The 13,677-nt window shown below is 47.7% G+C and overlaps 1 protein-coding gene and 1 long non-coding RNA gene across 4 annotated transcripts in view; one reads left to right on the top strand and one right to left on the bottom strand.

The window, feature by feature from the left end:
* Positions 1 to 8,941: 8,941 nt before the first annotated feature.
* On the bottom strand, positions 8,942 to 10,533 carry LOC108352705 (uncharacterized). Of its 3 annotated transcripts, none has more exons than XR_005493133.2 (3): positions 9,667 to 10,533; positions 9,360 to 9,560; positions 8,942 to 9,183 (listed from the first exon to the last, which is right to left on the bottom strand). It is a non-coding gene; the product is annotated as an uncharacterized LOC108352705 (long non-coding RNA). The 3 variants fall into 3 exon arrangements; XR_005493132.2 differs by having other exon boundaries at positions 9,368 to 9,560; XR_001841064.3 differs by having other exon boundaries at positions 8,942 to 9,560.
* Positions 10,534 to 10,865: 332 nt separating this feature from the next.
* The window catches only part of Cds1 (CDP-diacylglycerol synthase 1), a 60,566-nt gene continuing 57,754 nt past the window's right edge, over positions 10,866 to 13,677 (top strand). Inside the window, exon 1 of the mRNA NM_031242.2 lies at positions 10,866 to 11,041. Coding sequence (NP_112521.2) covers positions 10,925 to 11,041 — 117 coding nt within the window. The 5' untranslated portion in view covers positions 10,866 to 10,924. The remainder of the gene's footprint in view (positions 11,042 to 13,677) is intronic.

Here is a 13,677-nt window from a genome sequence, read left to right as displayed (position 1 = left end):
CTGAACCAGACGTTGCTGAAGTATGTGGAGGAGTTTTAATCTGGCAACACTGGATGGTCTGTCGAGGGATCACGTCCGGCAGGAATACAGACCCACCCTGGATTACCGTGTGATCTGTTTAGAATACACACACACCCTTAGCACACACTTTTAATCTCTAACAGTGAAGGCAAGGTTAGTTTGTAGAAGGAAGCAGCCATGTTTGAAAGTGATTTTTTTTTTTCTTTTCTTTTTTTTCGGACCTGGGGACCGAACCCAGGGCCTTGCGCTTGCTAGGCAAGCACTCTACCACTGAGCTAAATCCCCAACCCCTTGAAAGTGATTTTTGAGGGGTAGAAAAAGTGATGAATCAGAGAAAATATTGACAGAATGAGTCAGAGATAGGATACACCCATACGCCCAACTCACAGGAAAACAGCAGAGAAAGAGGGCCTACTTAAGAGCAAAGAGAGAGGCAGGGGCATGGAGAGACAGTGTGGTGGATGGTGGGTGGTGTGTATGAATGGCAGTTTTACCAGAACAGTTTTACAGAGACAGGTTACAGAGAGAACAAGCCAGAACGAGGCAGAGAATGAGAAGGAGCCAGAAGATTAGAGTATATTGTCAAAGTAAGTCAGAGGCCAGGCAAAGCAATTCAGTCAGAAGCCAAAGCCAGATTGAACCAGTCAGTTTGGAAGATAAGACTGTACAGAAGGTAGAGGCTTCCAGGCCTAGGCCTCAGGCTAGTACAGAGAAACAAACAATGCAGGCTCAGCCCGCCCTGTATTCACACAGCTTGGATACAGTTCTTATCATGCCATCAGAGGAAAATCAGTGCAGTTAACAAAAGTGAGGAACCACACCAAGCCCACTGTTGCAAAATGAGAACCAATCGAAACTCTCGAGCAGTTTGGTTTAGCAATCACTCCCGTTCCATTCAGTTACTCATTGGTTTTCTGCTCTGGGCTCTTCCCAAGTATCTGGAGTCCACACTGGAGCGTCTGGGTCCTTTAGCAACCACATGCATCACCCTTTCCCGAGTAAATGCAGCAAATCACATCACACAGTGAATAAGTAAATTATTGTTATGGGGCCAGGTGGGATCAACTTACTCTCCCTAAGTATTGGGCTGTTGATGTTAGTCTGAGGAAGAAGTCAGTAGATGCTCTAAAAAATGGCCAAATATTTTTAGTGGGTCAAACTGTGTGGACAAAAAGGGCTACCAGGCAACATGTAAGAAATGTATAATGTAGACATGTTTTGTAACGTGCAAGAATAAAACATATTCACTAATGCAGTACTTTATAAAGATTTGTTTTAATTCTGCGTCTGTCTGCATGTCTGTGTGGGTTATGTGCACTGTACAGGTGCTCACGAAGGCCCCAAGAAGCCATTGTATCCTTTAGAGATGGAGATACAGACTATGGCGAGCTGCCTTGGGTGAGCCATGGGAACCGAACTCAGGTCCTTGGTAAGCCCCCTTCACCACTGAGCTATTGTTCCACCCACTGATGTAGTAATTTTTTTTAAACATGATGATGACTATATTTTCCCAACCAAAGCTGAGGATTCATACAGTCTCCCAGGGGATTTTTTTTTTGGAGTCTGATAACATGTTGATGTGAAAGTTTGTCAATATTTTAAAAATCTTAACGATGTACACCTACACATTTAATAATTAGGTTGTATTTTTTAAATTATTTATTTATTATATATGAGTACACTCCAGCTGCCTTCAGACACACCAGAAGAGGGCATCGAATCGCATTACAGATGGTTGTGAGCCACCATGTGGTCGCTGGGATTTGAATTCAGGACCTCTGGAAGAGCAGTCAGTGCTCTTAACCACTGAGCAATCCCTCCAGCCCTGGGTTGTATTTTTTTTTTTTTACAATGCATGTAATTGGGACAATCTGGAAAAATCCAAGATTTGTGATTTTCCTATCCAACTCCCAACTGTAATCCATCTTGACAATGCTCTATTTGAGTGGCTCAGTGACATCGTCATTTAGAGATCATAACCATGGTTTCTGTATTGGTCAACTTTCCAAAGCTGTGAGAAAATCAAGTTAAAAGTGGGAAAGAGTAATTTCAGAGATGTCTGCTCATGGCGGTTTGGCCTATGATGAAGAAAGCTTCCTGGGGAATGTAGGAGGAACCTGCTACTTGCTGTCTGGTGGTTGAGAAGGGGGGGGGAGGAGAGAGGAGAGAGGAGAGAGGAAGAAATGAGGAGAAACAGGAAATAGAGGAAGGAGAGGCAAGCAAAGAAGGAAAGGAGGAAGAGGAGGAGGGAGATGAGAAGGAAGAGGAAGAGGAGAAGGAAGAGGAGGAAGGAGATGAGAAGGAAGAGGAAGAAGAGAAGGAAGAGGAGGAAGGAGATGAGAAGGAAGAGGAAGAGGAGAAGGAAGAGGAGGAAGGAGATGAGAAGGAAGAGGAAGAGGAGAAGGAAGAGGAGGAAGGAGATGAGAAGGAAGAGGAAGAGGAGAAGGAAGAGAAGAAGGGAGATGAGAAGGGAGATGAGAAGGAAGAAGAAGAGGAGAAGGAAGAGGAGGAAGGAGATGAGAAGGAAGAGGAAGAAGAGAAGGAAGAGGAGGAAGGAGATGAGAAGGAAGAAGAAGAGGAGAAGGAAGAGGAGGAAGGAGATGAGAAGGAAGAGGAAGAAGAGAAGGAAGAGGAGGAGGGAGATGAGAAGGAAGAGGAAGAGGAGGAGGACGAGGAGGAGGGAGAGCTGTGGTGTCAGAGCAAGGCCCCAGTGACCTGACATCCATCTATTGGCCCTCTCTCCTAAAGGCTCCACCCTCTGCCAATAACACCAGAGGCTGCCAATCAAGCCTTCAACGCATGGACCTTTGAGAGGCTGGGTACGGACGGGAGTGATGACTAACAGGAGTATGGTAGAATATTTTCTCAGCAGGACCAACCAGGGTCAGTTTCTGTCTCTGAACTCGGGAACCTCACTACCTGTGGATTCCAGCAGCTTGTTGAACAAGAGTTGATTGACTGAGTCTGCAGAAATCTGTTGACTCGGCCCTGATTTTGTTTGTACTTGGCTTGATTTTTTTGCCTTTGCTGTTTGTCTAGTTCTGTTTCGGGGAACAGTATCTCGATCATTTGTATTCCAAGCTGGTGTGGAATTATGAATGAATGGTTTGGCCTTCAACTCACAGTGATCCCCCTGTCTCAGTGTCCCAGGTGCTAAGATTGTAGGTATGCTCCATGCCTGGCTGTGATCCAAGCTTCCCAGCAGTGGTTATTTACTTGGTCCGGTTTCCACCTGTATTTGAAGAGCAAAATGCTTGACCACGCAGCATCAGAGGCATGCAAAATAAAAAAATCACTAATCTTGTTTAAAGATTTGTTTTTAATTTTGGGTGTGTTTGCATCATCTAGTCTTCCACCAGACAATCTCTACTGCTTTGTGCTTATTTAAAAGCACAAAAATTTTACCTCTGCTTAAAGTGTGCCTTCGCCAGTTGTCCAAGGAAAGTCATGATTTTAAGCACACTATCCTTTAAAATGACAAATTGTAAATGTATAGAAAGTGCTTGCGGGGGGAAGGGGGGGGTTGGGGATTTAGCTCAGTGGTAGAGCGCTTGCCTAGGAAGCGAAAGGCCCTGGGTTCGGTCTCCAGCTTGGGGGTGGGGGGGTGAGAAAGTGCCTGCCGTCTGCTTTACAAAGAAATCACCAGCACATGCTTTTCCTAGTGGCCGTGGGAATCGGCAAGGAGCTTAAGTGTAAGACCTTCCAGTTGGCACACTGTGTACACGTACACAACTGGTTCCAGTTAACGGAGCTCTGTTTGTGCTACGTTCGCCTGCTCTCAGGGACAAGGCAAGCATTCTTTTGGGTGCTATGCTGACTTCTTTGTACTTTGCTTGCCAAGTCACCCGACCTGGTGTTTTTCTTTCCACCTACCCCGTCAAAGTGCTGTTAGTGTATCCTTCCGATATTGTTCTCTTTGAGAAATATGGATTTTAAGAATATGAAAAACAGTAACAGGTCACAATCACGTGCTCACACTCGCACGTACACACACGCACACACTCGAGTGCACACACACACACACCCTACCCCCACCTCTCCACCCCTCCCACCTCCCCACTTTCCACACATCCATCCCCTATGCCCTCCTACACACCTACACATACCCGCTCCAGCCCCTCCCACCCTCCCCACCATACCATCCCCCCACACACACCTACAGCCCCACCGTCCCCTCCCACCCTCACCCTTAGGTTTCAACACAGCACCTCTAGAAACCTATCAGCCTGACTTTTCCCCTCTGACTTTTTTCTTGTAATGTTGGGATCATTGTAGTATTTGCCGTGTCTTCCAGGTGAAGCAGAGGAAGTGAAATGGTGCGTGTGAGGGGGCTCTGTGAAGCGTCGCCTAAAGAGCCATTACTTACGCTTTGGATGGGTGAGGTGGCTAGGACATGCTTCGGCCAAGTTGGATGAGCATGCCGGTACATGGGGTCAAAGGTGAAGACCCCGAGCTCTCTATGCTCCTACCCTTGGGACCTCGCTGTATCCCACACGCACCTGACCACCTGAACTTAAGAGGCTGGTGAGGGCTGGAGAGATGGCTCAGTGGTTAAGAGCACCAAATGCTCTTCCTGAGGTCCTGAGTTCAAATCCCAGCAACCACATGGTGGCTCACAACCATCTGTTATGGGATCTGATGCCCTCTTCTCTGTGTCTGAAGACAGCTACAGTGTACTCATATATAATAAAGTATTTTTAAAAAATTTAAAAAAAAAAGAGGCTGGTGAACATCAATTTTCCTTCAAGGTTTTCCCGTAAGATGCTTCTTTGACAGGCCTAAACCAGGATTGGTTTGTTCCTTTTACTAATTTATTTTACCTTTTTATTTTTGAGATTGTATTTTATTTCTCCCTTCCCTTCCTCCCTCCAAACCTTCCCATATAACCCTCCCTGCTTTCCTTCAAATTCATGGCCTACACTTTCTTTTTTACTAATTACTTTTGCATGCATAGATGTACTTGTAGATGCATAAATATTTCTAAATACAACCTGTCCAATCCATATGTTAGTTTTCAGGACTGACTGGCACTGGACAGCCAATTGATGGACTTTCCCCTGGGGGAGGACTTTTCCCTGGGGAGGACTCTTCCCTGGGGAGGACTCTTCCCTGGGGAGGATCACCTCTCCTGCTCCCAGCTTTACTCAGTTGCCTATAATTCTCTGGGTAGGGCTGAGGCCTCGTGGGCTTTTCCCTGTGCCATATGGTATGGCTTATTTGTTGGTATCTTCCTTGTTCAGCTCATGTTTGGACAGTCGTGTTGGTGAAACTTTATGGGCGTAGCTTCTGGTGTTACTAGGAGACGCAATCTCACAGTAAACCCCCTGAGCTCTGGCTCTTAAGAGTCTTTCTGCCCCTCTTCCACCGTGTCCCTGAGCTTCAAGCGTGTTAGTGTTTTGTAGTTGCGTCCATTGTGACTGGGCTCTAAGATTCTCCGTTCCTGACTGGTTGTGTCTGCCTGTGCTGGTCTTGTTCTGTTGCAGTGAGACACAGTCGTGACGAAGGGTGAAGACTACACTCGTACGTGGGTATAAAGACACACGTTTGTAGGATGTTGTTAAGGACTGTGCTGGCTTTAGAAATCGGGTGGTTGGGCTGGAGAGATGGCTCAGCCGTTAAAGGCTAGGCTCACAACCAAAAATATAAGAGAAATCGGGTGGTTGTGGATCCTCCTCCAATAAACATGATTTCACTAGCACTGATCAATCAGGCAGGTTTTCAGTACCAGGCATGGAATCTCTCTCATGCAGACCTCAAGGCCAAATAGAGGGCAGGTGGTTACTGCCAAGTTACATGTGCTGCTACTGCACGGGTCGGGTGGTCACTGATGTCACTCACAGGTATCACAGCAGGGTAGGACAGCTGTTTGTCTTTCTTCTTTAGAGGCTTAAATGGTGCCTTTTGATGCCCAGTTCTCAGGGTGAACCATTCAGGTTAGTTCTAGCTAGGCCCTAGACTCTGGGCCCTCTTTCTTGTACTTGGGTGCCTTCAGCATGGGCCCTTCCACCTCTAGGGTGTAACCTAGGGCAAAAGTGATAGACTATATAGCTTAGGGGTCTCTTGGTCAGCTCTGGCCAATAACTCAAAAGAGGGCTTCTCCCATCAGATATTGGTTTTTTTTTTCCCAGTGGACTATATTAGTACTCTATTGTTGTGAAGACATAGCTGTGATGGTTTGCACATGCTTGGCCCAGGGAGTGGCACTATTAGAAGGTGTGACCTTGGAGGAAATGTGTCACTGTGGGGGTGGGCTTGGAGACCCCCGTCCTAGCTGCCTAGGGATGCCCAGAATGTTCTTGGCTTCCTTCGGGTGAAGATGTAGAACTCTCAGCTCTTCCTGCACCAGGCCTGCCCTGGATGCTGCCATGTTCACACCTTGATGATAATGGGCTGAACCTCTGAACCTGCAAGCCAGCCCCAATGAAATGTTGTCCCTTATCAAACTTATATTGGTCATGGTGTCTGTTCACAGCAATAAGACCCTAACTAAGACAGGAGTCGTGGCTGTGGTAACTCTTATAAGAGAAAGAGTCGAATTGGGGGCGGCTTGCAGTTTCAGGGGTTCAATCCATTATCATCATGGTGGGAAGCACTGTGGCATGCAGGCAGGTGACATGGTGCTGGAGGAGCTAAGAGTACTACAGGTGGACCAGCCGGCAGCAGGAAGAGGTGAGAGCCACTAGGCCTGGCTTGGGCCCTTGAAACCTCAAAGCCCAGTGACGCACTTCCTCCAACAAGACCACACTGCCAACCCTTTTAAGTAGTGCTGCTCCCGGTGACCAAGCGCTCAAATCTATGAGCCTATGGGGGGCGGGGGGGACTTCATTCTTTTCCCAGGGCTTTTGAAGGGATCGCTGGATGAGAAAAGTTCACTAAAACTGTATATACACATTTATACACTGAATTACAGGCATTATGTTTCTTTTCTTTTTTTGGTGAGTAGTTAATCATATGATTTCCTGTGGCTTTTTTTTTTTAGCCACCTACATTGTTATGTTACCTCCCTCCTCCTCCTTCTCTCTTAAGTCGGAAATGCTTACCTCCGACCTATAGAGAGAGCTGGAGGGGGGCAGCAGTGGAGGAGGAGCTAGGTGGAGCCACAGAAGCTATAGGAAGGGTATCTAGGCAACCAGAAGCACTTGGCAAGGCAGAGTTTTTCTTCCCTTGGCAAGCTGGGGATGGTACAGCCAAGTACCTCAGAACCTTTGTTGTGGAAAGCAAGCTCAAGTCCCCACCTAAGAGGGGGACTTGTCTCAGTCTGGAAACCTTGGGAGGCCATTCAGGGGGAAGCAGTAGCAGGTGCCTGCCTCTCCTGCTCCTGACATTGTGAGTGATGGGGTGAGTTAAACCCAAAGTAAGATAGATACCATACAAATAAAAAAATAAGGTAAATATCATATAAATAACAAACTAAGATAGATACCATACAAATAAAAAAATAAGGTAAATATCATATAAATAACAAACTAAGATAGATGCCATACAAATAAAAAAAAGGTAAATATCATATAAATAACAAACTAAGATAGATACCATACAAATAAAAAATAAGGTAAATATCATATAAATAACAAACTAAGATACCATACAAATAAAAAAGTAAGGTAAATATCATATAAATAACAAACTAAGATAGATGCCATACAAATAAAAAATAAAGTAAATATCATATAAATAACAAACTAAGATAGATACCATACAAATTAAAAAAAAATAATAAGGTAACGGGGTTGGGGATTTAGCTCAGTGGTAGAGCTGTAGAGTGGTAGCTCAAGGCCCTGGGTTCGGTCCCCAGCTCCGGAAAAAAAAAAATAAGGTAAATATCATATAAATAACAAACTAAGATAGATACCATACAAATAAAAAATAAAGTAAATATCATATAAATAACAAACTAAGATAGATACCATATAAATAAAAAGCTAAAGGTAGATACCATGTAAAAATCAAACTAAGATAGTACCATATAAACAACAACATCACTCCTTGTTTCCACACTGCCCAGCAAATCCCTTGCTAAGAGCTGAGAAATCCCAAGCCCACTGCAGTGGAAAGTCTTCAAACTAGCCAAGAAAGTGTGTCTTGGCCCAGCGTCTCCCATGTACTCTGGGATTCCTGGGCCCTCTGGCAGGGAAGACTGTAGCAAGACTGACAGGAGGGGCTTGGGAATCATTGCATGTCAGATTCGTGTCATCAACCACATATGGAATATGTGAACAAACATGAAAAAAGGGAGGGGGAGACACTGAGAAAAGTCTGCAAGCGTAAGTGAAGCTGGTGATGGTGGGATACGCTTTAAGTAAAATATAAAATCATGACTAGAACTTCTTTCAATATATGTTAGACTTAATCTCTTTTTACAGGCAAAGTGGAAAAAGGAAGAAAAATGGATACCCATGTATTAGCCAGAGTTCTTTAGAGACACAGCATTGACTGAATGAATCTATCCATTACCTACCTATTTATCATTTATTCATCTATGTATCATATATATTTATCTATCACCAATCTGTATATCATTTATTTAAATGAAATTTATTAGAGTTGGCTTACAGGTTGCATTCTGAATATTTCAACAATGACTGTTGGAAAGTCCACACGGATAAAAGTCATTCAGACCGTGAGGCTGGACATCTCAGCTGGTTGTCAGTACACCCAGGAATCCCAAAGAAGTGGGCCCTGATACCGTGAAGGAACGAACTTGCCATGGAGGGCAAGAGCAAACAGCTCCCTTTCCCCATGTTCTTTACAGGCTGCCACCAGACTGTGTGACCCAGATTTCTGGTGGGTCTTCCTACCTCAAATGATCCAATCGAGAAAAAGCCCTCACAGGGTTTTAGTTCACTCCAGATGTAGCCAAGTTGAGGACCAAGAACGTAAAACACAAGGCATAAACGCCAGATAATTTCCTATCAGGCTATAGATTTCTAACCGTTTATTTCTTCTTTCACTTCTTCAGCAAACACTGCTGACTGTCTGAGGGTGGGGGCTGGCTCTGTGGCAAGCCTGTGGTTCCATCGATCACGCATCGAGTCAATAACGATAATGAAGACAGAAATGAATCACGGCTGAACGACAGGGAGTGGCAGAGCTGCAGGTGATGGCCCTGTACTGTCCCTCCTCCCTGGGTGGACTCTGTTACCCTCACTGACTTCTCTCCCACTGCAAAAGGAGAAGAAAGAAAAGGAAGAAAACCACCGAGGGGTGGACTGTGGGAGGGAGAGAGAAGTACTACTTCCCTGTGCCCATGTGGACAAGGACCAGAGTCTGACACTGTCGCAGCTAAAAGGGAGGCCAATCTCCTTACTGGTCCTTTACAGACGGAGACATAGGCTTACCCACTTACTAGAGGCCACGGGGATAATCCGCACCACTGGAGTTGGAATACTGGCTCCTCAACTTCTGGAAGAAAGTTGAAAAGAACCCTGGTCCTCCTTTCTGCTGGGTAGGATCAACAGCCAGAGTCAACCCATTCCAGCCTCTGTGGCCTGCTCCGAGGTCATTTTATCTTTCTATCCAGAAGTATTTTTTCTCTGGCCCTCCAAAAAAAATCAATTGACCTAATTACTCTCAGTCCTCTGTTCCTTATGGAAAAACCCCACCACGCCCATCTCATATCTTCCATTAGTTTTAAATGATACCTACCTATTTATATGTGTGGGTGTAAGCACGCGGATAAGAATGCACAGCTTTCTGGAGGCAGTTCTCTACATCCATCGTGTATGTAGGGCCTGGGGATTGAACTCAGGTCATCAGGCTTGGCTGCAAGCGTCTCTACCCGGATCTGCTGTTTTCCATTGCATCCTACTCTGACGTTTGTTTTTGCTTGTTAGTCATTAGGATTTAAAAACAACCTATCACTTGTTTTTAGTAATGACCTAATAAATTATTGACTAATTACAATAAAGGTGCTCCCCTGTCTGGCTTGTGTGAATTACATGAGTGTGTTTTTAAGGACCTTTAAGGACCAGCTCACAAATATCTGTGAAGAAAACTAAGCACCCGCTAACAGGATTAGACTTAACAGAATTAACACGGATCATGTGTCTGCCCTGTTCCACCTTTAGCGTCCCAAGGTCCTTGTCTTTCAGAGCCGTGGTCAGCAGCAGCGCCCTAAGGTCATCAAAGGCTCTTTCTGAACCCTACGATAGAACAATGTGTGAAATTCAAAAAACCCCGAGTTTCCCCAGGACAGAGCCTGGATATGAGATTGAAACTGTTGGCCAACTCATCCTCCCCAGGCACCAGGGAGGCTAAGCACTGGCTGGAACGCGGAGCCAACGGGTCTGTCCTGCCCAGCAAGTTTCTGCTTGGGGACGCCTGCGACGCTCCGCCACGCTACGGCGTGTTAAGCTGGGCTGAGTCCCTTGGAGGAGTCGGTTGAACTCCTCCTGACATCCCTGCGCCGAGGAGAACTTCCGGGCGGCACCCGGGCTCGCCCCGTGAGTCCTCCAGCCCTTGGCTGGTCCCACACCCTCTGCCCCGCGCGCACCTTTCCGAGCCCCCACCTGCGCAGCGAGCCGGGGCGGGGCCTGGACGTTGACGTCATCACCAGGGGCGGGGCCTCGGGCACCGCAGTGCAGCGCGGAGGGGAGGGTGGGGCGGGGCCTGCGGCGCGTGACCGTGCTGCGGGAGCTCGGCCGCGGGGAGGTGGGGCGGTCGGGCCGGGTGGCGCGGTCGCGAGGCGCGAGGGTGGGAGGGCCCGGCTGCTCCTCCGCCCCCTGGGGCCAGTGCGTCGAACCGCGCACCTGGCAACGGCGCCGCGTCCCCGCCCGCGCCGGTCCGCACCCCCTGCCGGCGGCCTCGAGCGCTCGCTCGTTGATGCCGTTCTGGGGGTGACCCGGCGCGGCTCCGCGGTGGCGGGGCGCTAGTCGACGCCAGCCCAGCGACGCGAGAGCGGGACATGCTGGAGCTGCGGCACCGCGGGGGCTGCCCCGGCCCCGGGGGAGCGGGGACGCCGCCACCCCGCGAGGGAGAGGCGGCCGGCGGCGACCACGAAACCGAGAGCACCAGCGACAAAGTGAGTGAGTGCGGCGGGGCCGGGCCGCGCCCCTGGAGCGGGCGTGTCGCGGGGGTCCTGCGTGTCTTCCCCCGCCCTGGGGCGTGCGCGGCCGGGGTAGTCGCTCCGGAACCAGACTGCACTCTAGCTTCTTTCCCCGACCCTTTCGCTCAGGGGTCAGGATGGAACCCGTCCCCGCAGGCGCTCTGGCCGTCTAGTGGCTGCCACCACTCTCGCCTTTCCTCGGAAGGGCGACAAAGTTGGGAGTAAACTTAAGACGGGCACCTTGGGTCTTAGCCTGTCATTGGAGCCTGGCGCAGACAGGCTTCTGGAGCTCCTCCAAGCTGCGCTTTCGTTTCTCTGTTCTTTTTTTCCGGCTGATAGATTTCCGAGGGTTGAGGCTGTCCTATATGGGGAACGTGTAAGCGCACCGCAGACGAGGCAGTTGTCCCACCGGTGGATTTCATTTAACCGAACAGATTAATTCCGGCATTTTAGCCCCCACCCCCGTGCTTTAAAACAGATGAACTTTGCCTCCTATTTTAAAATATGCAGATGTGTACGATAACTATTATCGTTGAAGCTAGAAAGAGTCCAGAGTTTAGGTGTGTTTCCTGATACACCGGTGCCAATAAGAACTTTGGAGAAAAAAAGGTTTTATGGTCTCATGAGCTAGGTAGATTGTGAAATTGGGCCAGAGAGTAGATTTGCTATAAAAGTTTGTTTACAGAATTCCACTTCGCTTGAGAAACTCAAAACTTATGAATCATTCTTGGAATTTTTTTGTTTGCTTGTTTTGGTTTTGGAGGACTGCGTGGTGGTGGTATCTGCCGTCATCCCAGCACTGGGGGTAGGTGGAGGCGAGATTATTTTCAGTTTTGTAGTAAGCCCAAGGTTGGCCCAGGTCTCGAACAAACAAAAGAAGACAGACAACCCAAATGGACTTGACATGACCCAAGGTCAAGTTCTCTGCCTTTTAGTAGTGGAACCTAACTTCTCTATTTTCTTTCTTTTGCTTTGTGCTGTCCTGACACTCTCTGGCTGTGTGCTTGAGGGGAAGCTCTCCCAAAATTTATACTGATGAACTTGATGGAGCTTGAGTTGCAAATCTGTGCCTCGACCACACGGTTAGCGATAAATACGTGACTTTAGGACCACCGCTTCTTTTCCTACCGATGAATAGGAAGTTAAGACGAGAGTCTGGGAAGCATTTGTGCCGAGGAGGAGTGACACAGAATCCATTCTCCAGCTGTGGAAGGCTGAAACACGGGAAGCTATGGACTGAGAGCAGCTCCGTGAAAAGTGCCTTGGAAACCAGACCCAAAATAGAATTAATTAGGTTGGGATTTTGTTTAGCACTGGTATCCTTTAGAATCAAGGAAATACCAGCCTCCTCATGTCGATTTCCTTAACTGGAGGAAGCCTAACAAGCCTTTATTAAGACAAAACAGGGAAACGGGGAATGGGGAAACGGCGCATAAACTAGCCTCTGAGTGTACTGTTTTATTTTAAGCGCCAGGATGTATTTAAAATTGGAACGGCTTCTGCGGTGTCTTGACTCATTAGGCTGATCCCTTGGTGACTTGCTTACCCCACCGGCTTGTTTGTTTATTTATAAATGCTGCTGCTGCTGCTGGCTGTGGATTGATACACACCTCGGTAGATGTGGCCTTCCCAGATGCACTGTGTCCCTCTGCAACCGATTTTGTCAACGTTTCTTAGGGGAGGGTGAGCGTGTTCAAACTGTGATGAAATATCCCTGTCACTCTGGAGTCCCGCCTCAAGGAGCCCTTGACTTTCAGAGCTTTCAGACGTTGAACTGCATCCTCCCTGTGTCCTTTCTTATCAGGGTGTGTATTTGAACACACCTATATTTCCAGGTCAAGGGCTATTTTTAAGTCAGCTGCCCCGTTGGAGGCTGGTTAATATTTGGTCCATTGAAACTCTTTTAAGTGTCGTTATATTAAAGGGCCAGGTTTTTTTAAAAACACCTTTAGAAATTAATGCAGGAAGTAAAGGAGTACCCCACGCCCCTTACTCCACACTCCTATGCCTTGACATTATGTAGTCTTTATAACTAACGGTCTGGCTAATGTGCCATTTCTGCTGTTCAGGACCCCAGACTGATGCCCAGACAGGGCTCAATGTACTCCACAGAATTAGCATGTGAAAAAGTACTTCTTACCTGCAGGGGGAATGTTCTAGGACTTGAAACCCTGGAGTAGTACTTGTCAGAGGACAAGGGCCCACCTCAACCCACTACCACCTGGGAGCCATGTATGGGCTGCATTGAGTAGACAGCTGTGAAGGCCTTGTCAGCAGGGAGGGCCTGACTGGACGTGAAGACTGGAGCGGGGCGGGGTGGGGGAGCTCTAAGGAGGACATGAGTGTTGAACTGCCTGGGGGAGTCAGTCAAGTGGACGGGGTTTAGGACTGGTTAGGGCAGAGTGTTCTAGTCAGAAGGCATACAGACGTGCCTCCCGACTCAGCCTTCTAGACAGAGCACAGAAATTAGAAATCCCAGACCATAAACTGCTTGGGTGGGAGGCGAGGTTGAACACTTGAGAGCCATGTGGCCTTTGGTGTTCCTCTTATTAATGGACTCTGGGAAGCTACGGGATATGGCTGTGTTGTTGTTCTGGTTATTGGTTTTCTTT

Source organism: Rattus norvegicus, chromosome 14, assembly GCF_036323735.1.
Source record: "Rattus norvegicus strain BN/NHsdMcwi chromosome 14, GRCr8, whole genome shotgun sequence".
In the NCBI taxonomy this organism is placed as follows: Eukaryota; Metazoa; Chordata; class Mammalia; order Rodentia; family Muridae; genus Rattus; species Rattus norvegicus.
This window is presented reverse-complemented; position numbering and strand designations above follow the sequence as displayed.